General features: G+C 38.7%; 2 protein-coding genes across 2 annotated transcripts in view; one reads left to right on the top strand and one right to left on the bottom strand.

The window, feature by feature from the left end:
• The window catches only part of LOC101853505 (kelch-like protein 20), a 28740-nt gene extending 23048 nt beyond the window's left edge, over positions 1-5692 (bottom strand). Inside the window, exon 1 of the mRNA XM_005088802.3 lies at positions 5593-5692. The gene's annotated coding sequence lies outside the window, so the exon portion shown is untranslated. The remainder of the gene's footprint in view (positions 1-5592) is intronic.
• A 248-nt stretch (positions 5693-5940) lies between these two features.
• LOC101852581 (ankyrin repeat domain-containing protein 45) lies at positions 5941-23156 on the top strand. The gene is made up of 9 exons (XM_005088798.3): positions 5941-6214; positions 9454-9623; positions 10026-10152; positions 10192-10222; positions 10887-10982; positions 11920-12058; positions 17914-17933; positions 19517-19579; positions 22938-23156. Exons 1-9 carry the CDS (start codon positions 6063-6065, stop codon positions 22965-22967), a joined length of 828 nt encoding a protein of 275 aa, XP_005088855.2. The 5' UTR covers positions 5941-6062; the 3' UTR covers positions 22968-23156.
• Positions 23157-23612: the final 456 nt, after the last annotated feature.

Raw genomic sequence — 23612 nt, 5'->3', positions numbered from 1 at the left:
ATGTTGTGGATTAAGGATGCAACACCTTTGCCACTGTAGTACAAAATTGTCTTTCTTGTTAATTGTTTACTTTCTCGCGTTTAATTCCGGATGAGGAGTTCGTAGCGAGCGACCACTCTGAACTCTATGAATGTTTTACTCAATGGCCATCAAAATCAGTACGGAAGGCCGAAAGTGAAAGCCAGTGTGTATGTTACTAGATCTAGATATATCTACCTACAAATGATGAAATAGCCGTGGTTTACGTATTCTTAACTCCAGCGCAAAGAGTTGAATATCCAGTCGGGGATGCATACAGTTTCGTCTAGATTCTAAATTTAGATTTAGACTAGATCTAGAAAATTTAGGCACGGCCGGAATTAAAAGCGAGAAAGTAAACAATTGCCTTCTTACTTATCACATCAAATGCAAAGTGCAGCACTCAGCTTGTTCAATTCTCAAATGAAATTTTGAAAGCACATTGTCTGCCTCTTTCTTAATCCAGCTCCATTTATTTTTGCATTCTGCATCAATTTCTCTCGAATCTCCGCCGTTTTTAATGATAACTCGGCGCGCCATCGTCCCGATGCTCGATCGACAGTCCACAACAATAAACAATGTGAAACTAGGCACAGAACGGAAGTAGAAAGCTACAGGCGGACATGCGCAAGCTGCGTTTTCGTCTCACTCCCGGTTCGGCGATTTCCGAGTGTAAAAAAAAGTATCGCGATTTGCGGCCGAGAGCGGTCCAGTGGAGGAAGGAGGAAAGTAGCGGGAAAAGCTAAATGAAGCAGAGTTTCCACTATTTAGCGGGAAAGTGGCAGCTATGATATAATATGTATTGTTTATGGTAGACTTTTGTTAAAAGCTTGGGCCCAAATGGCAAGTCAGCCGGAAATTTTATTTGCGCGGCGACACAGCGTTTATACTGCACAACCTGCATGTCACAAAATAATGTTGCATTATCAGTTTATCGCTGGCAAATTTCTGGGTGGTAACGAAAGCAAAAGTAGATCTTGATTTTCCCGATCGAGCATTGGTGTCACATACACTTCCACCTGCCACCTGTTCGCATGAAACGTACTCTCGGACGGAGGGGGGGGAGAAGCTGAATGAATATTACAATCGCGACCGGCAAAAATGAACCTAATGACCTTATCGGATTTGGTTTTCAAATATTCGAGTTCCGCGATACTGATACTACTCAACGATCTTTGTACTACATGTACTTTGACAAAAGATGGGACTTGGTAATCGCTGATGACCACGGCTATGACTCTGTACACTGAAAAGTCTTGCTGGCTTCATCACTCAGTACGCAAGCTAATTTACGACCGTTAACCAAATGTTTATTACCTTCACAGTACATTTACTACCATTTACGACCTTTACGACCAGGGCGCCAAATTTACGACTTAACGGCCTTGCTGGGCACCCTGTATGATACTAATTACATCAAAGCAACGGCAGATTATGGACAACATAAATTGAATGTTTCAGAAGTCTGATGAAAGTTTTCAGCGACACAAAAGAACTGTACTACAGGAATCTCCCCTGTGCCTGTACTACTGTCCCCTTCCTCCCCCCCCCCCCCCCACCATGAAGCTGCAGCGAGCACCTAGCACACCTCTGTGATTGGCCCAAATATAGATTACGTAATTCTGCCATCTATTTTTGTCATCTTCCGCTGTTTCCCCAAAGACTCTTGGGTTTCCTTCGCCAGTAACTGTTGACAAGATCTCGCACTGTTTTTTTTTTTTGGTATTATTTATTATTATCTTTTATATATATGCAATCTCAGCAATTCTCGTTCCATAAATTTACCTTCTCCACAAAGTTGTAGTTGTACATACACACACACACCACACACAAGCGCGTGCGCACACACACACACACACACACTGTAAGCGTGCTCGCACATACAGACCAAGCAGTTGGCGATGCCCATCACGCGCTTAACCCTCTAGTGCCCAGGTATAGAAATCATTGACAGAAAAATTTCATTTTCACAGAACATGTTCAAAAGGAAGTACAATAACCAAATTTGAAAGTTTCTTTCATCTAAAACTTGTATTTAAAAAGTTACAGACCGTGCCATATATGGCACATTGGGCATTTGGGTATTATGTGCCAGATATGTCACACTGGGTAGCGTTGAACAAATTTATCATGCTTTCTTGGGTGGAATTCTTCAAAACAGTTTCGCTCCTTGTTCAGACAGAGATGAACCATACACTTCCTTACACATGACGTAGGTCTTTGAGTCACATCTGGGGCGTTTGCATCGTTGCCGGTCGGCATGGAGAAGAAGACAATCCATGCGATCGAGCTGTGAGTCAACAGTTGGGGACTAATCTTCTCTTGAGTGCTAGAGTGTGAGAGAAACTGAGGACTCCCAGCTACAGGTCGTCCCGGCAACCTTTCGACGGTAACCTGACTGTCAGCAATCGACTGAAGGAAGTCACATAGCTTGACTGGGGACTGCTGAAGCATCCTGCAGTGACGACGATATCTCAGCCAACTGGTGACTACCACCATGTTGATTGTGTCGTAGAACAAATAAATGTACCAATTTCGTGTCTTGACTTTTGCTTTGCAGAGAGCGGTGAGACAATCAAGTAAACCTACCCCTCCCCTGTGTTTGTTGTATGTGCGAATTACAGCAGGGCCATTCACTGCAGTTTTTTCCTTCAGTCTTTTGTCCCACCCGGTAACATTCTCAACAGATTCTGGTCCAACATATATGACGAAATGACATCCACTTTCTTGTTGTCGTACCATCGAACGACGACGATATTGGAGTCTGCATCCACTAGACTCTGCCGTCAACCTTTCAAGAGGTTTTCATGGACGGTTCCCACTTATTGCAGTCCTTTCTCCTTCAACTGTTTCACCATGTTAACGCTCGAAAAGTGGTTGTCGGCAAACATTTTGTAATTCTTTCCCTCCTCCAAGTTCTTCACCATGTCCATGACAACATCCCCTCCCATGCCTAGTTCAGATCTACGAGTATGAGCTCCATTTGAACCTTGATACACATCAAAGTCTTGCAGAGTGCCTTCACTTACGCAACAAGCCCACAACTTGAAACCTCATTTGTGGGGTATTTTCCGAATGCATTGTTTCAGACTACACCGACCTTTGAAAGATACCATAATTTCATGAACAAACTGATGCTAAGACGGAATAATCTTTGTGAAATTGGATTTTAGATCATTGATCCACGGACGGAGTTTCCATACACGATCATTGCTTGTGCTGTCATCATGAGTCTCATTGCTGACAAGATGCAATCGTTTCAAGAAAAAAAATAAGTACTGGTAGTGTGTGTTTCACAGTTTGTACAAATACACTTGAATAGAGAAAAATAACTTTATGAACCCTTACATACAGTCTTTAGAAAGGCTGTTTACTGCATGTACTTACACTGAAATGAAGTCAATCTGCTTTTTTATTTTTCCAGTCAACTTGAACTTTTTGACATTTTACATTGAAACAGGACTATGTGATAAAAATCAGGACTCAAATGCCCAATGTTCCACATCTGGCACAAAAAAACGTCCAGGGCTGCCCAGTGTGCCATATTTAGACCATACCTAAAAACATCCCCATAAATCAAAATGTAAATATTGAACATGGAATTTGAAGGTGATAATATCTAAATCTACTTTGTTTCAAAACATATATTAGGAAAAATTGACAAAATTATGTACCTGGCGGTTGATGGTGATAGACTGAAGAAGAGTGGGTGCGGTTGTCTGTTTCAAGCACAAGTGGTGGTAAAAAACAGGAAGTTGAAAGGGGAAATTATTGCAGAAAAAAATCACCCAAAGGCACTCAGAGGATGATTCTCCAGTTACCTACCTCATGAAATTACCGAACATAACAAAAATTAATTACTCTTTCCCCTGAAGCTGGTCATTTGACATGTGCCAGATATGGCACTGTGGGCACTAGAGGGTTAAGTGCAACAAAGCGGGCCCGCCATGGTGAGATTTAATCAACTGGCAAGGGAAGCCCCAGAAGACTACAAAAATAAATGGTGGAAATACATCATCTATATTTGGGCCAATCACAGAGGTGTGCTAGATCTAGATCCAGGTGCTCGCTGGAGCTTAAGGTAGACTTAGATCTAGATCTAGATCCACTTTAGTTAGGTTGAAAGTTAGAGAATAAATAAACAAATAAATTCTACAAATCAAATCTCTAATGGCTGTCGTTATTCTCACCCAGGGTGAAAATAAAAATATAATATTATTCTCACCCGGGGTGAGAATTAATAATAGTAGACTCTATATATTGTTATTCGGGTGAGAATAAAATGAAATATTCTCACCTGATCTGAGAATGCAATGGATTTTTATTCTTAGGCCTACCAGGGTGTTGAGAACGTGTAGGACTGTAGGCCTAGCTAGATCTAATAGGATGATAGAAAACAATTGTGAACTGTAAGAGTGACCTTTCGTGAACTGCCCCCAGAGGCTCCCGTGAGGATTTTTATTGTTTCATTTTTTATTTTTTTTTGAGAGTATGCACGCATAGATCCGATCTTCACCAAAACCGTAGACAAGTGTGTTTAAAATAATCGAAATTAAATGAAAACTTAAATGAAATGATGTTAGGTCTAGATCTAGTAATAGTTAGTAATAGTTTGTCATTGTAATGTTAGAATTGGCATTTGTTTACAACACAAAAAACACGTTATCCCTTACAGAACCCACAAGTATTTTTAAGTAGGCACACAGTGCCTTGACCCAAGGCTTATTTTTTTCTTAATTTTGATTAGTTCAAGAGTAAAATTTTCCTTTGCAGAACCAATAAATAGCAACAAAAGGTGACGCTATTTGCTCAAAAGATAGATTCTAAGTATTTCCCCCAAATCGACAATAGATCTTAGTCACCTCCCGCGCTCGAGAGCTGGACCGCCCGTTGGCGATTGTAGTCGCCTCGCACGCTCAGCGGAGTGATAGAAGGAGGTGAGTTTTGTTGCTGCAGCGCTCAGTGACAGGGGTCCTTAGATGATGCCCGAAACGAAATAAAGTGGGCGGAAATTAAAAAAAAACGGGTGAGAATAGTAGGCTGTCGTTATTCTCACGTTGAGAATAGTATCAATTTTATCCTCACACTAAAAAGTCACACTGGGCTGACTGGGTGAATAATCATTCTGCTATCTTATACTAGATTCTAGATCTAGATCTATAATCTAGATCTAGATCTAGATCTAGATCTAGAGAAATCTAGATTCTAGATCTAGATTCTAGATCTAGATCCAGATTCCATACTGCAAGAAGTCTGCATACTGACTTTGAGTACTGTGTGAGTGTGACAACCATTGATTTAAAAAGGTCAGATAGTTGAGTCAATTCATTGGGTCGATGAAGTTGAGTTTGATTGAGTCACTCAGACTCAGTTCCGACTCAGAGACACAAGTAGATCTATATCTAGATCTAGATTCTAGACTCTAGAGAGTCTAACTACTCGAATCTAAGTTGATTATTCGCTCCAGGTCTCATTTCTTAGATATTCCTATTGAACAAGATTAAAAGCTTTTCATCAACACATGGCTATGTAAAAAAATGTTAAATTTTCATGGTCCAAGTAAGATGAGCTTACCCTAAGAACTGACTCGGTGAAACAATCAGAAGTCTCAACTCTCAACTAATCCTAAAATGGTAAACAAGCTAGCATAATACTCGTTTCCGGTTTGCTCAACAAAAAACTTTTCCCTGAGGCCAAACTCATATACATACAGAACAAAACATAAGAATATTGCTTAATAAACAATTTTCCTTAGTTGTTAAAAGCAACCTAAAATTTTTAGAATAGTATGTGAAGCTTTTTTAAAATAAAAATATGTTTGACTGCTTTAATGAAAAAAAAAATTTAATTGTTACGTATCACACTCTCTGAAGTTTGGCGTATTTTACTTCCAATAATCTGTCCAATAGAAAGGAGTTTGACAAACCATCTTTGGCACGAATCTGTTTAGGGGGCAACTAGATAATGGCAGCTTAGATGACAATCTAGACTGTGTTTTTCATTTGATCCCCCCACTCAAGTTAAATTATAGTTTTATTCGTGCAATGGCTCTTGAAACTGAAAATGCTCCCGAAGCGGAGGCAGAACCTGGATCTCGAAATGAAGGAGAGGAAGAAGAAGAGACTGAACAGCTTCTGCCCGACACAACGATTGTTACACACTGCATCTACAAGAACGATCCACAGAGACTTGTCAAGTAGTTACAGTTTGTCCTTTTTTTTAACCAAACCTCATGTAGAACTATGGGAGGAATTAAAAATTGTCCACCATTTAACGCAGGTATCTCTAAATACTGATACTGTATAAATCATAAGGAAGGCAGTTCCAAATTTTTTTTAAAGGGTACGTACACATGACACATAGATCTAGATCTATGCACATTTCATTATTTCATGCCCATGCATCATCATTTATAGGCCTACGGACAAACCAGTGTAAAATGGCCACCCATTAGGCTTAGACTGTCGTAAAGCTAATTCAAATTGGCCTGGGGGGGGGTCGAAAAAGGGGGTGGGTAGTGTAGTAAGAAGGGTTTTTTGTGTTGTTCGGGGTTTTTTGGGTAGCTATACAGACCGTCTATAGCTTTCTTTTTGTTGCTGATTTTGTGCTAGCGTAAAATAAATGAAATATTATGTAAGAGCTGCAACACAATGAAGAGTGAGTGCCATATGGTAAGACAAACACACCAGTCGCCATCACTCGGAGAAAGAGTGACGCTTCTGTTTGCAAGTTCACGTCAACGTCCATTCTTTGTTACAGACTGGGTAAACAAAACAATTGCAGTTACCTCATATACGATTTGTTCATGAGTTGTGGGTGGGGCTTATTAGTTATGACGGATCACACGCTTCCCTCACCAGCAGTTGAAAATGTATTGTTAGGCCTATTGACCCATTGGTCAACTTGGGTAAACATTCATTGGAGCGACTAACACTGTCGACAGGTGAATGAATTATGATGACCTGTCCACAACATGAGGGGCTGATTAAAAATTTATGACAAAGCGTCCGGCAATGAGTGACCACGCTTGGCCGTCTCAGACAGTTAAATTTGACCGTGGGTTGATAAAATAAGGTGGCCGCGACCGCAGTGGACAGGTGACCATTTACATTGTTAAATTATATAGAAAAAACGCAGGGGGAGGGGGGGGAATAAAAAGTGGCCGTTTGTACAGGTGACCGTATCATACAGTGGCCGTCATGGCAGGTTCAACTGTACTACGTTCAAAACTGTAATTACCATATATGTTCAGTTTTTTGGGGGGATGAGGAGCTGAACCCCATTATCCCTCCGGCCCCAGGCATTTTTTGTGGGTTTTTTCGTGTCAAAAAGTCTACGTAGTTTTATGGTCATGAAGGGTATTGTACAACAGTCTTTATTGCTCCCTTTTGTAATAATTAGAAAATGTGTAGACAGAATTCATGTGCAGAAATTTATGTTTAGAGTAGAAAGAAGCTGATGTGCAATTTTAAAGAAAAATAGAATCTGCTTAATATTGGGGTGGGGGATTCTAAAAAAATAAGATAGTGACAATTTAGGTGAGTTAAGCAACTTTAAATAATTTATTCTCTGCCATAAAACATATGGCTCTCAACTGTTAAGTCACTGAGAAGGGTGAATCATTTGGAATTTCTTCCATAATTAGTGTCCAAAATATAGCAGTTTCTGCCTAAAATCCCAGTGCTTTTGGGGTAAGGAAAATGCAGGATTATAGGTGAATGGGATCGACTAAGCCTATTCACGAATTAAGGGATTATCCAGGGTGACTCTATCTCACAGTTCAGGCCCACAATTTGGTGAAATGACCTCCCCTTACTCTGAAATGTACTGACAGGCCCCTGGGTGGATTTATGTTCTAGGGCAAGCAAAAAGTAATCTGCCTTGATGACCAATCTCAATGGCACAAGGCATACAATTTTCACTTATCCAATCATGAATCCCAAGATCTATATGCACCCTGTTGCTCCTTCTCTATATTTTATAGCTTTTCATCTCTTAACAAGCCCCCCTCCCCCCTTCCCTTTTTTTTCTGTCTTTGTGACCTCACTAATTTTTAATGATTAAGTCTGTCTATCAAATTCGGGTGCATAGATAATTGTTGGAATGGTCAGAGAAGAAGCCAAAGCACCAAAGAGTTCACAGCTTGATGCGATCCTGTTTGATGTGGACTTGTAGGCCCTACCCACTCAGTTTGTAACAGGTGGAGTCCTTTGATATGAGTGCAATGTTTGGGGAAAATAAAGTGGCAATGAGTTCACACCACCGTTTTACCATTTCATCGAGATTTACGACGGAGCTGTGATCAGATTCACGATAATACATGATCTGTGATGCAATGATTGGTAAACAAAAGAGTGACCAGTTACATCAGTTATTGCACATTTTCACAGCTTGGTTGATCAACTGCATCCACTCGGGTTTTTGCTCCAGATTTTATCATCTGAAATGTAGGATCTTTGCTGAATATAATCCTCCAAACCAGGATCTTAGGGGTGACTTTTGTCTAATAGAAATTATGTTCTCTTAAAATAGCAGGATCTTAAGCAAACCAGGATTGTAAGTGGTGAGATTTAAGGTGGAGACTACTCTACAAGCAAATGATTAGTGGGGGTTTTTTTTTTACATTTCTCCTTTTGTGCCCATTGACATTCTGCTCTTAATTATATGGGTAGACTCCTGATTGGTTATACGCTCTAACCAATCAGTTGATTAGCCATATATCTGTTTACAGGGAAGATACTGAGTCTGTTTCCTTAGCTCAAAAGGACTCAATTATGCTGGGTTAGCCATGTCGTAAGAATGCCTGATTCCAAAGTCCCAAATGCAGTTTTTTTTATTCTGAGCGGTCGTCAGCTCACCAAAAAAGCATGACAAAGACACTCTGAAGGGACCCTGAAGGACCCTCTACATTAATCCCTTGACTTGAGAAGAGAGCCTAGCTCCTCGTAGACCCATCTGGAGAGCAACAAATCATATATACGAATATGAAATGCTGAAGCCAAGAGAGAAATCCACAAGCTGCGCACTTCCACAAGTGGAAATGAAGCTTTTACTTGATCAAAATGTGGCAAACTTTTCTCTGCCAGATTTGGTCTCACTGGTCATAACAGAAGCCACCTGTCATCATAATCCTTATTTTTTCTAATTTGCGTAAGATATGTTCTCTTTTCCAGACCAAATGCATAAACACTTACAAACAAACAAACATCTAAGCAGTAACTTACTCTGCTAAATTTTCACTAGTTCCAAGTGTATAGGATTTCACTAATGCCTTAAGGCTACAACTGGGTTTTCTCCCAAATCTGTACTGAATGAATTTCATTACTATTTTTCTTTTTCTTTTTTCTTTTTTCTTTTTCTGGATCATCTATCAGAAATATTGTATTCATGTTTTCTCAGGCTAATGTAAAAAATGTTGTGTATTTTGTCTTGCAGGTGTTTTGAGGATGACACAGATCCATATAAAGAAGAGATTGCAGAGCTGCTTAACGAGAGAGACGATGACGGGAAATCCCCACTAGATGTCGCTGCGTGTTTGGGCAGGATAGAACTCACGAGAGAGCTGCTTCACAGAGGTGCTGACATCAACGAATTTACCCAAAAAGGTCAGGAATCAAAATTATGTGTTCACAAAGCTGACTTTTATTTTTCATTCTAATGCTAATAACAAAAAGGCCTACTGAAGAATGGCTTTAATGTGAACGTTGTCATGTAGGTGACATTGTGAAAATGTGTTCGTTAAATGCGTTAAGGGCATGCTCAAATTTATGTCATTTTTGTGATTATTCTGCCTGTCATCAGGCCTATCTATCTATCTACAGACTACTTACATTTTTTCCCATCCATCCATCCATCCATCCATCCATCAATCCGTCCTTCTACAGATGACTTATATCTACATTTTGTCCCATCTATTTACCTACAGACTACTCATGTTTACATTTTATCCAATCTATCTATCTACAGGCTACTCATGTCTACATTTTATCCAATCTATCTATCTACAGGCTACTCATGTCTACATTTTGCTGCGGCCTGGGGTCGGCTACCAGTCCTGAAACTACACATCGAGCACGGCGGTAACCTGCAACAGCGGAACACCCACGGCGAGCGGCCGCGAGAAACGGCCATGAGATACACACAGGGAGTGTGGCCGCGAGAAACGGCCATGAGATACACACAGATGGAATGTGTGGACTATTGTGTCAATTTGTATGTTATTATTGTCTGTTCAAGAATCTTTTAGATTTATATATATATATATATATATATATATATATATATATATATATATATATATATATAATATGATATAAATAAATAAGCGCGCTCATATGACCTTAGCAGTTGCGAGCGCCGTAAAACCTTATACTACTACTACTACTAAATAAATAAAATAATATCAATAAATAATGTTTTTTAAAAAAATAGAAAAACAAAAATATATATATATGCATAATTTTACTTCTGACACAAGGCAACCTCACTGCCTTCAGTTGCAAATATCTCATTTCTATTCAAAATAGGCAGGATTTCTGTGTTCTCTCTCTTTCTCTCTCTCTCTCTCTCTCTCTCTCTCTCTCTCTCTCTCTCTCTCTCTCTCTCTCTCTCTCTCTCTCTCTCTCTCTCTCTTTTAATCTTCCGTCTCTCTTTCTCCCCCCCTCTCTCAATCACCTATTCCTCTCTTTTTAACACATGTCTCTCTCTCTATCTCTCTCTCTCTCTCTCTATCTCTCTCTCTCTCTCTCTCTCTCTCTCTCTCTCTCTCTCTCTCTCTCTCTCAATCACCTGTGTCTCTCTTTTTAACCTCTCTCTCTGAGTGTGTGTGCCTATTTAACCCTAACCTCCTCTCTGCCCCCCTCACAGAGGCCAAAGCTATGCTCCAGGAGTGTATCCGCACCACTCAGGAATCCATCACAGATGCCGACAAGGCAGTGGCTGGGAGAATCACAAAAGAAGAAAGAGTAAGTTCCCAGACTCACTCTCCCTCTGCCCCCCTCCCCCCTCCCTCTCTTACTCTCTGTCACTTTGTGTCTGTCTGTCTGTGTGTGTCTCTCTCTCTGTCTCCCTCTCTCTGTCTCCCTCTCCGCTTCCCCCCACCCTCTCTCTCTCTCTCTCTCTCTCTCTCTCTCTCTCTCTCTCTCTCTCTCTCTCTCTCTCTCTCTCTCTCTCCCCCCCCCCCTTGCCTCTACCTCTCCTTCTCCCCTCCCCTCTCTCTAATACAACACTCATGATTTCTTCAGTCTCACTGTAAAGCATCCACATACCAGAAAAAGTCAACACCATAACCAGTATGACAGTTATGTATGAATAAGAAATGCTTCAGCTGTTTCTTGAAAATGTGAATACTGGGGGGTACTTCGTATTTTATATGGAAGATTGTTCCATATACTGGGGGGCACTTCGTATTTTATACGGAAGATTGTTCCAGATACTGGGGTGCACTTCGTATTTTATACGGAAGATTGTTCCGTACATGGTGACCAAAGTAAGCCAAGTAACACTCACCGTACATCCAATTATAATTTATAGTTTTTGGGGTTCTAAGGATTGATTTGTTTTTTAGCTGATGTAAGAACTTTGCAGAGATGATATAACTTCAGTTTTTTTTAAATGTTGGTGCAGTATCTTTGAGACATTTATGATAATTATAACAGCAAAAAGCAGCTTTCTATTCGATCCTCTGTTTTACTGAGAGCCAGTGGTTTTGTTGTTTTGGGGTTTTTTTTAGAATGGATGTTACGTGCTCCGATACATTCCCTTATCTCTGACGGAATGTATAGTTTTATACCTCGTTTATAGTATATTTTTATCTCTTACAGAACTTGCTCCGATACATCTCCTTATCTCTGATAGAGTATATAGTTTTATACCTCCTTTATGTATCTTTATTTCTTACAGAACATTGCCTTAAACACCTGCAAAGAGAAGCAGGAGTGGTTAGACAACAGCCCAGAGCCCACCACCCAGGACTTCCTGTCTCATCGCGTGGCTCTGCTGGAGATCTGTACGCCCGTCGTACAGAAATTGAGCGAACCCCGTAAGTCTGATGAGATGTTAGTATAGTGAACAATATTTAAGTCAGATGAGCGGTTTACCGCAGAGAGCACACCCCATAAGTCATGTGGTGTTAATTTTCCCCCCAAATCTGCATTTCTGGAACTGTGCAGATTTTTGGCTGGATTTTAACTCATTCGCTACATTGGGGGCCACGCGCCTAAAATGCCGTCAGTACGCTAAGCCGTCCCCGGCGGCTCGAGAACCGATCTTCAATTTTAGCTTAGATTCTATTCCAATCCACATATCCATGTTAAAATAAAGGTCAAAATATAATGTTGACTTCCGGGTCAAGCATTTCCACTGAAAATCGGAAATTTAGATTCAGTTTTGAAATGCAATTTCGTAGTTTATTCGACTTTGTTTTATCGCAATGCCAAAATTATAGCCCGGACACCAGTCATAGTAATTTTACGCAACAAAATCTATCATTATTTTGCCCACTAAAGAAATGTAGGACTCTTTTTTATAATATTGATACAATTGGACTCATATTGCCAACGCACTGTTATTGAGAAATCAATATTTTTGAGTGCTAGATCTAGGTCTAGATCTAAATTGTCAAAATATTTTTTTCTCCCCAAAATCACTACTTTTTGATGAAATTACACAAAAAGTGCCACTCAAGACATGTATAGATTTATTCCAAATGCAATTCTGAATAACTCCATATAAGATACGAGTGGGTTTTTTCTGATTGTGATCGTTTTTCAAGATTATACTTTTTTTTTTTTTTCAATATCAGATGTTATGATCTAAATGTACAAATATTATGGAATGTACGTAAATAACTGCAAACTTTTCAATATTTTCCAGTCCTATATTCTTTTATGGTTATTTTGATGTTTCATTTGGCTAGATCTAGTTGCAAACGTATTTTTTGAGTTTCACCAAAGATTATTAATTTTTTATTTTCAAATTTTATCCGCATCCAATCAAAATTGTGTTGCATAATCTTAGAGGAACCAAAGTTGAAAAATACATAAATAAACATTACAGATGTATTCTATAAACCAAACTGAAAATATTGGTATATAATACATTGATATTTATTTGAATTTGTGGCCCCAAAGACCTTTTAACTGCCCACTAGTCATCATCTCATTTGCCCTCCCGAAAAAAATTCGTCCACAAGCCGAAAATAATACGTAGCAAATGAGTTTAAAAAGTGTGAATACAAGATGTATTACAAAATACGCGTGTGTGCCCAGAGAAAGGGACAAAAAGTCGTCCCATATCGTTTCAAGCTACAGGCTGGATAAGTAAAAAAATTAATTTTTAAAAATTAAAACGTGTTTCCATTTTTTTTTAAAAACCAGATCACCATTTTTTAACCATAATTGAAGAGGATGTTATTTTATTTGACTTTTAAGTATTTTATCAGGAATTATTTTGATGGTAAGGTATTTCTTAGATAATTGAAAATGGCTTTTTACAATTGACTTAAATCGATGCTTGGGGTCTTTCTCCGCTTGCCCAGCCTTGCACTTCAAGTATACTTGAACCTCATCATGTTGTAATATGTATATTAAAAAAATGTATACCAAAATGCTCACTCACTGGGACTTCCCCTACACTATAAATAGCAGCGCGCATAAATGTTTATGTCTGCAAATGAATAGCGCTTCTACGCATCCCTACTCTATCTGCCGTTTTGATGTCTTCAGGGTGTACTGTGTTCATAAAACGTAACACTTTACAAAACGTGTGGTAACTCAAAACTACTTGGTATTTGAAAAATTATAAAATTCTCTGTGTTCAACATTAAATTTTCAATCAAACCAACCACAAATTTGAAATTTTTGATCCAAGTCTGACTTTTGGTGCCTTTCTTTAGGCACACACGCTTGATCTGTAAATTTTGAGTCCCAGCGCTGTGTTTGAATGGGCTCTAAAAAGCTCAGAATCTTTTTTCTTACACACTCCGTAAGTCTGATAAGATGTTTACCGAAGTACACGCTCAGTAAGTCTGATAAAATGTTGACTGAAGTGCACACTCCGTAAGTCTGATGAGTTGTTTACTTAGCAATCTCGTGTATAGAAGAGTGTTATATACTGATATCATGTACAAGTGAATCTCCCATATAAGGGAGCCTCACATTCTCAGATACAAGAGAATCTCATGTGCAACAAGGGAATCTCATGAAATCTCGTGTGCAACGAGGGAATCTCATAAATCTCATGTGCAACAAGGGAATCTCGTGTGCAACTAGGGAATCTCATGAAATCTTAATTGTGTACAACGAGGGAATCTCACATACAAAGCAGTCTCATGTACAACAAAGGGATCTCATAAAATCTCATGTAAAAGGCAATCTCGTGTACAAAGCAATCTCATGTATAATATCAGGTGAAACAAGAGAATCTCACATACAAGACAATCTCACGTACTACAAGGGGATCTCATGAAATCTCATGTACAACAAGGAGATCTCATGAAATCTCATGTACAACAAGGGGATCTCATGAAATCTCATGTAAAAGGCAATCTCATTTACCAAGCAATCTCATGTACAACAAGGGGATCTCATGAAATCTCATGTAAAAGGCAATCTCATGTACAAAGCAACCTCATGCATAGTCTCATGTGCAAGAGAATGTCATGTACAAGAAAACTTCATGTTTGAGCTAACAGGTCATGAGGACTGGAAAGGGAATCTCACATTCCTTCCCATAGTTGTCTGTTAGTTGCAATCTAAGAATGGTTTTTGTGCTTTTGCACCATTTTAGACAGCTCGCGGTCGAGTCTGAAGAAAGGAAGATAAGTAAGTGGATGTGAGTGGAAACTTTGTTAGTGGTTTGACGTTGATTTGTTTCAAATTGTTTTGGTGTAGATTTCATGTTTATCTGTGGGTGTGATGATCCAGTGTCATTTAGTTGATTCTGTGATGTGTACAAATTCTAGTTCTGATTTACCCTGTCTGCTGCATTTTGTTTTATTTGCTGCTGACATTTTGATTTTGTTCTTCTCTGTTAAGCTGCTGGTTTCTTTTGATTATTGATTGAGTTTTCTTTTCCGTAAACCTTTAGACTTATTCCAGTGCAATATTAGCAGAGTGTTTATCTTTTGGTTATTTGAAAAAATGAATAGGTACAATCTATTGCTTGTAAACCCATCGCTCAAATGATTGTTGTTCTTTGTCACTCAAGGAACCTTTGAACTCCATTGACGATCTGTCATGAGTGAGCAGAGTTTGCGTCTGGGGAAAAAATTAGATCTTGTCGTCATGATTAAGTCTTTGTCTTTGTTCTGTATGGTGCTGTCAACATGGGGGCGAAGGAAAGAAGGGATTTACTGGTTTGACATTTCAGTTTCTGTGTTTAGATAAATGAAGGTTGTGGGTGTGAAGACATTTTCAAGTCAGTGGTTACAGTACCTATGGTATACACGGGAAGACATCTTCTACTTGGTTGTAAAAATTCCTTTCTCTTGTTGCTACTGTAATGTGTTAACTTTCCCACTCCCTTCTGATAGTCTGTGGGCCTATATGGGTATTTGTGCACTTTTGGTTCATTCTGTAGTCTTGTAGAGCAGTAGAATGTGTTCTCAATATAATCGCATCTTCCACCAGGCAAGGTGAAAAAAAAGTCCCCAGTCAAAATTCTTGTCATGTTGATATTTCTGACCAGGATTTGTTAAAGTATCAGTCCTCAAAATCATCGGCATGGTAGCATCTTTCTAATGTTACAAGAATCAAAAGTTGGACAATTCTGTTAATATATTATGCAGTCAAACCTGCTCTAAAGGTCACCTCGCCAAGACAATCATTTGTGACATGATCACTTCCCACTTTCTTGCCTGGCCCATTTTTTTTCATTATAATGACATTGTCCAAGACATCCACTCATCTCTCTAAGGCAACCACTTTTCTCCTCTACAAATAATGGTCATCTGGGACTATCTTGACTACTGTAGTTTGATATCAATGCAGACTTTGAAAAAAGATTGTGCATTCAAGTAACTTCAAGGTTTGCTATATTTTCATATCCCCCCCCCCCCCCCCCCCCCCAACAAATTGCTGTTATTTTTGCTTTGATCTCTTGTTCTTCCTCCTTTGGATTGAAAAAAAGTTTTGGTGTGTCTGTCATTTAGTATATGAGTGTATAGGTATGTTTGTGTTTTTTGTAAGTTTATGTTTTTGTATGTTTGTTAAATGGCAAAGGTAGAGTCTGTTTTTATTTGTTATTGTCCTATCTCTTTTCTTGTCATTATTTATTTATTTATTTGTTCTTGTTTTGTTTTGTGTTTTTGTTACATTCATTGGTGCCCTATGTCAAATTATGTACATTACATAGTACTTGTAGTATGTACCTTAATGTATCAGGATTTACACAGTTCCTTTTTCAGTATAGGTCTAGTTGAGGTCTCCCTTCTTGAAAAAAGTTAAAATCATTTTACCGCTTGTCATCATGGATACTTTTATAAATGTTGGTGCCACAGAGAGTGGAGACCCCAGGTTTGTGTAGTAGGTCAAGTAAGTTCCGAATGGTGATCTCTACTAGACTTGCCCCTTTCTTTTTATGATTTATGCCCTAGTCACTTTTCGATTAAACTGGTTAAGGACAAACACAAAATAAAAAGCCTTATACTTATAGTAAATACTCATTCAATCAATAGACGTACATTCCTTTAGGCTACTCTCTTGGGAAATTGTACTCACCACAGATTTGTAGACTACTCCGTGGGTGGTTGGAGGGTGCTCTGGTAGGTTGCTCCTTCTTTCCTATCAAACATCAATCGTCCTTATCTCCCCTCCTATTTTGTGTTTGTTACTCTCTTGTAACAGCTTTAATCTTCAGCACTTATATGACCTATTGCGTTTCAAGTGCCGTAAATCTCTACAAAAACTAACTGTAGACTACTCCTAAATTGTGCGCTGTCATGGCCTCCGCTCTGTCCTCTCTACAAAAACTTTGCTGCAAAATGCTCACACCATAGGCTTCACCATTACACCCAAAGGTCAGAACACCAGTCTCATTCTATTATTATAGCCAAGTATGCATGTCGCATTCCCCCTTTGCCTTTTGTTTAGCCCCAAATTGAGTCAGATGGGGCACTTGATAATAAACCGGAAATACATCCGAGTGCTTGGTCTAGGATATTATTACTTTCTATACAAATCTATGGTACCTACAAACCGAGCAATGCGCGTGTTCCAATCACCAGGTATAAATAAGGGGCTGTATTTTGTATTTACTTTTTTTTTCATTGTCTACCCTTGCTAGGACAATCTTGTACTTCTGGGGGTTTGGGGTTGTTTTTTTTTAAAGAGTTTACCTTGCTCTCAACACTCGAGGCGGTGGGTGGTTGGCGGGGGCTCTGATGTGGTTTGCTTCTTCTTTCCTATCAAACATCTATCGTCCTTATCTCCCCTTTTTCTGTTTTATGTTTGTAACTCTCTTGTAACACCTCTAATCTTCTAATGCTCATATGACCTTATGCAGTTGCGAGCACCGTAAAGCCTCTACTAAATTAAAACTAAAACTAACGCTCCAGGCTCAGTCCTGTCATAGGGAGACGAGAAATGCTACATTGGTTGGAGATCCCCGATCTCATGCAGGCTCACTCACATACACTGAGTTGAAAGTTGTTTCACTTGTTACCTCACCATACTGCTACAGTAGTGTTTTGGGTTTCTTACACAAAAATACTTTCAACCAAATAATGCAAAAGTGTACTGTATGTTTTGTACGTGTACTCGAATTCAGGCATACTTGACCCTACAATGTTTTTGTTGTGAGCACCCAATTATTTGGAATGAGCAGCCAACTGTGTTTCTGTGTTGCTATTTGAGATAATCAGAGTTGTTTTTTGTTGTGTGTTTTTTTTCTTTCAAGCCCCTGAGAAAGGTTCAGCTGTAAGTGGAAAGTTTGCTAACTGTGATTCATTAACCCTTTGCTTGCAGAGCTTAACCCTCCTGCGTGAAAACACACAGAAATGTTAATAGAAAAGGGTCAAGGTCATTCACTTATCTTGTTGAAATGTCTTACAGAAAAGCAAAAGATTTTAATGGCTGCATAAAGTGATGTGGTAGCTAGAATAAAATTCTTCATGTCTTTTGATTAAATTAACAAATTTTGTTTAAATCTACTACAAATTGTAGTACAATGTATTTCTTGCTGATGTATTTTATTAGTTAAGGAGAAACAGAATTGGAGCAGCAGTAAACTTGTTGAAAACTACACTTATATAATTTGTCTGTGTTTGTGTGTGTGTGGACGTGTGTGTGTGTGTGGGTGAGTGGATCGGTGCGTGTGTGGGTGGATGGATGTGAGAGTGTGTGTGCTGTGTTGCAGCTGAAGGAAAAATTCTTGATACCTCTTCAATTTCTGGACATTTTTATTTCTTTTTTTGTGTCATATTTTCATAGCGTCTGTATTTGGAAAGAGGATAAAGAGGATGATTACTTTTTAAATTTTAAGACAATTAAAGGGGGGGGGGGAATCAATGTTTTTCTATAACAAACTTTGGTAAGCTCAAGGAAATTCAGACTTGAACAGTTGGCAATAATGACAACATTTATTTCTAGTTGATGTTTGATGACTGACTTATTTGAGTGTGCCTGAACCATTTATTGCTCCCATTTTTCGTGTCCTGAACACGCGTTCAAAGATGTCAAAAGTTTCTCAGCAATTGGTAATAGATTTTCTTCCCTGATCACAATACTGAAGCATACAGTTGTCAGTGGAAGAACTGAGGAAAGGGGAGGGGTAGGGGTTTCTTTCTTGAATATTCAACAAGTTGTTGTATTGGGTGTTTGTGTATGTTTGTCTTATTCATAAGTTATTGTTTAAGTTTGGATGCTCCGTCAGCTAAATTGGTATCATGCTGGATTACAGAGCAGATGGCTCTGGTTCAAATCCCTAACAAGGCATTCTGAAATTTTAGAGAGTTGTTTAATTCAAATGTCCCGCCTCTTAAATAACCATACAACTTACTGTGCTGAAACTATACAATTTCATCATGTACTTTTTTTTTTAATTTCTTTTTTTTTTAGGGGGGGTGTTTTTTGTTTTAGTTCTAAGGGTCCATAAGTCCCTAATCAGACCTCAGATCCCTTGTTTTCATATATATTTGCTAATGTAGAAATAAATCAGTCTCATAGTGATGCCAAATCTTACATTCAGAGAAAAGCTGTAAATTTCTGTGCAAATGACACATGGAAAGGCTTGATGCACCATATTGTGGTCTGATCAGAACGTTTGAAGTTGTGTGAGTGAAGAAATGAACACATGTGGTCAGTGTGGCATTTCCAAATAGGCTTCTGCTCTAAATTCTCTAGTCAAACTCATTCTTGTTGGGTTGGGATTTTTTGTTGAGGGTTTTTTTGCTTGAAAGTCTGGGGAACGTGATCAAGTAGGCATGAAAAAAAAAAATCAGGAATCACTGTATGCTGGAAGTAAATTGTAAGTTTCCTGATGAAATGTTTTCATGTTACAGGCCAGGCCGAGGTCTAAAACCCGATCCAAATCTGGCAAGAAGAGTGCTGGTCCACAGTTCAATGTAAATAAAACGTAGAGCTATGTAATAACATATTGAATGATATTGTGTACTCAACTCACCAAAAGCTTCTATAGCTGGGGCTCTTGAGCGTTTGTTTCCTAACCAAAAATTGGTCGGAGTAAAGGAAAGCACACTGACATTGACAAAATAACAGTCATTTAGTATGTTCGGAAAAGTAAGACGGATAGACAGAAACAACAGAGTGAAAGGAAAGGAGTAGGACCTACCAGTGGTGCCTTCCAACCACCCGCTCCCAAGTTTGGTGTAGCAATAAGCTGTTACTGGAGAACTTACTGGCAATACACGGTCCTGTATTGTGAACACTTGTAGTTGTTGTGGTACCACAGAGTGTACAGGCCCTATGCCATTCTGTATTATTATTAACACTTCGTCGCCTTAGAACTGTCTTGTCCAAAGTGTACATAAGTACAGAGGCACTTTGGACTAAATAGTTCTGAGGCAGCGACTTGTTATAGTGATACCAGAGAGTTTACAGTCGGTACCCCGTTCCTTAAACACTTCTTCACGAAAACACCGCCCCTGTGCTGATAACTGTTATAAGGCTCTTCTCTCAGTACACCAGCCTTGTGCTGGTAATTTTTAGGCTCTTTGCCATTTTCCATTTCACTAATTCCAGGCGGAAGACATGAGTTGAATTCACGTGTGGGGGAAGTTCTTTTCATGGAGTATCGCCATCTGTCTTCAGAGATGCTGTAACCCCCTCCCACTCAGCCCACGTTTGCCCCTGACAGGCAGGGTCGAAGAAGCCTGACTTCTATTTAAATGATCTCAAATTAAAATGTGTCGATGGAAATGCAAACCATTTACAAACTCTCAGTAGCACTGGATTACCCACTGGAAAGAAAAATTACATTTTTTATTCAGTGTCAAAGATTGTAAAGGGTTAGGGTTTGATAACTATCAGACTTTTGCTAAAACACAGAGAGAAATCTCTACTGCACTTTAATACTGACCAAAACTGACAGGCTTTCTGTAATAAAATGCTGTGAACCAAGAGGTTATGTTGTGGGTAATAATTTGTGCAGTGGAAGTGGACATTGTGATTTAATATTGTTTTTTTTTAAAGTGGTAAATGATGCTGAAGTCTAGAGCACCATATTATTGAATGCTGTGTTTGTTGGTAAAATGTACCGTGCTTTTTTTGGTGGTTTGTTTGTGTTACTGTTTTGGTGCAGCCAACTTTATATACTGATGTATAAAATATGGCCTCTGTGAGTAAATGTTACATGCTAAGTTACATCATTCTATTTATAGCAGCACAATTACAGAGTTCATTATGTGGCGATCACAACGTCGTCAAAACTATCATTGAAATCAGAAAAGATTCACTTTAAAAGGGTCCTTAGAATAGAATCCTGGGGGGGGGGGGGGTTGTATTGTATTATCAATAATATTCACATGTATATATACTATACGTTACTGTGTATGGATATAATTACACGAACTGATTTATGGGTCTCCTTAGAACATATTTTATTTAAAGTACCTGAAATTATCTCCATGTCTAATCTAATCTCATTCTAGTCCTGTGCTCTAAATGCAAGTTACTGTTAGATATTGGGCGTTTCCCTGTAAAATATGCACGATAGGATAATCTCTGTAGCCTGTGTCCATTCTTTCTCACTTCAAAGGAAAGAAATTGTTTTTGAGTGAGTTAGCCTAAGGACGCCTTAATTGTTAATAGCCATGAACTCATAGTCATAGTAATCAGTGCCAGGAAAAAGACAGACAGATCAAACAGATACGCAAGAAATAGAATCTATCTTTGCGTCTTTAGACAGCCTGTAGGTTCAAAGTGTGCATGCATTTTGTCAAGTGGTTGTGCTCAAAACATTCAATTACGGAACAGTATTTACCATGATAAAATTTACAATGATATTGGCTATATATAAGATGCTTTATTGTAAACTTTTAAGTAGCATAGCCTTTAATATGATATTCTGAAAATAGTATCAATGTAGCCTACATATATGTGCACACATTGGTATTCTGAAAGTAACATATAAGCCCATTTCTTTGGATTTAGTAGGGGTTTTTAAAGCATTTTATGTTTTGATATGGCATTCTGAAAGTAGCAGAAAACATGTTTTGATTTAAATGGTATTCTGAAAGTTATATATTTTGATGGGTTCTGAAAATTGCCTATTTTGATTTCAAAAGCTTTTACATGCCTGTATTGATATGGTATTCTCTGAAGGTACCATCAAATTTATATTTATACATATTTTTTGTTCTGATATTTCAGAAAATATTGTACTGGTACATATTTATACATTGAAATGGTACACTATATTATGAAAATATTGCTTGAAACAGCTCTTCTGGTTGTTTAGAGCTGTGTGCTGTGATTATGAATTTCATTGCAATGATGTGAATTTGAATCAGTGAATGGTCATAGTTTTCTTGTCATCAATTGCACTTAAGCATTTCAAATGTATAGATTCTATGAAAAGATCTAGAACTTTACATGTATACGATGGTGAAATATGTATATATTTTTATCTATAAATTAAATGATGGTGTTTTTAAACTCCTATCAATACAATTTAGATCATTTTTGAGGTGGGCTGCTGACCCTATCTGAATAAGATAAACCAAGCTGAGAGGGTTAAAACATCCCAGCAGAGAAACAGATACTGGATTGAAAATTCTACCCACTCATGAATTGAACTTTGGTCTCCTGCATGTGACAGCGAAGTACCTAGCCACTACATCACAGACACCTGTTAAATAGAATTTATGTACATAGAATAATGAAAAGAGAAAAAAATGTAGATTCTGTATAGATCTATCATCCAGACCTCAATGGAACAGTGAAAGACGTAGAATCTGTTCAGATCTAGACCTTTGAAGTCATTGGAGACTGGAAAACATAAAAGTGCAAAAAGCACTTACCCGCCTCGCACTGCAGTAAATGCTATGTATACTACGATGCACACACTCATATACTAGAGTTGCCCTTGTCTTAGACTGGACAAGCGTTTGGTTGGAGGGTGTCATTGGTTGATCTTACTTCTAACTTCTGTACCCTCTCTCTGTAGTTTCTGCCTATTGGACTTGTTATTTCTTTGCACTAAATAATCATCTTTGTGTTGGATATGCTTCTCTTTTATACTCAAGTACAACGTTTACAATAAGCCGAGGCAGTTTGACACAAAAACAGCGGTAGGCCTATTGTTGTTGTGTCCCAGAGTGTGACAAAGTCTGCAAAATGCATGAAGAGAAGGAAATGAATGATTGAATTTAGAAATATTACATTTCTAGAAGTGATAGAATATCATAGAACCATATCAGACTGCATAAACTCACAATCTTTTCACTTCTTTTTTTTTCCCAGCCCCAGAAAGGCAAGAAAAAAGGTAAATAACTCTTGCCGGGAGACACACTGCGGCACGGAAGTTCACATGTTGATCATGGACTCAACACCTCCAAAGATGTTTTTCCTTGTCTTTGCTGATTCCGTCCCTCATAACAGAGTTTACCCAAAGTTTTGTACTGTATTTTGTTGTTTTTTCTCCAGAAGGAATTATTAAACTTTTTTCAGAACAGCAGTTTTACATCTGATTTCTGCTCACTGCTTTCTGCTAAATTCTTCCACCATAGCAAAATCAAGTTTTTGCTTCGGGCGGACTCATTATGGAGAATCTCTCTCCTTTAAAAGCCTCACTCAGTACAGTAGTCTCCGCCTAAACGCATGGTGCTCGGGAGGGCTCTTCAGCGTGTGTTTATACGGAGTGTGCGTTTACATGAACCTTTGCAAAGGGAGGAAGGGACGCAATCATTTCATTGCCTTGATATTCTAGTGACCTCCCTTTGGGGTGAGGGTCAATTTTTTTCCGATAATGTGACGACACGTGACTGTTTTGTGAAGGATTCCCCGACTGCGGTTATGACTACAAAGGCGTTGAATGGGGGGGGGGTGTAGAAAGACAGCCTCAATGTAAATGAATGTAATGAATATGCACTATAAAACGTCGGGCACAGCTAAGAGGAAACTTTAGGAGATAGTCAT

This window comes from Aplysia californica, unplaced genomic scaffold (assembly GCF_000002075.1).
Source record: "Aplysia californica isolate F4 #8 unplaced genomic scaffold, AplCal3.0 scaffold00001, whole genome shotgun sequence".
NCBI lineage: Eukaryota > Metazoa > Mollusca > Gastropoda > Aplysiida > Aplysiidae > Aplysia > Aplysia californica.
The sequence above is the reverse complement of the archived record's forward strand: the minus strand, read 5'-3'. Positions and strand labels throughout refer to the sequence as shown.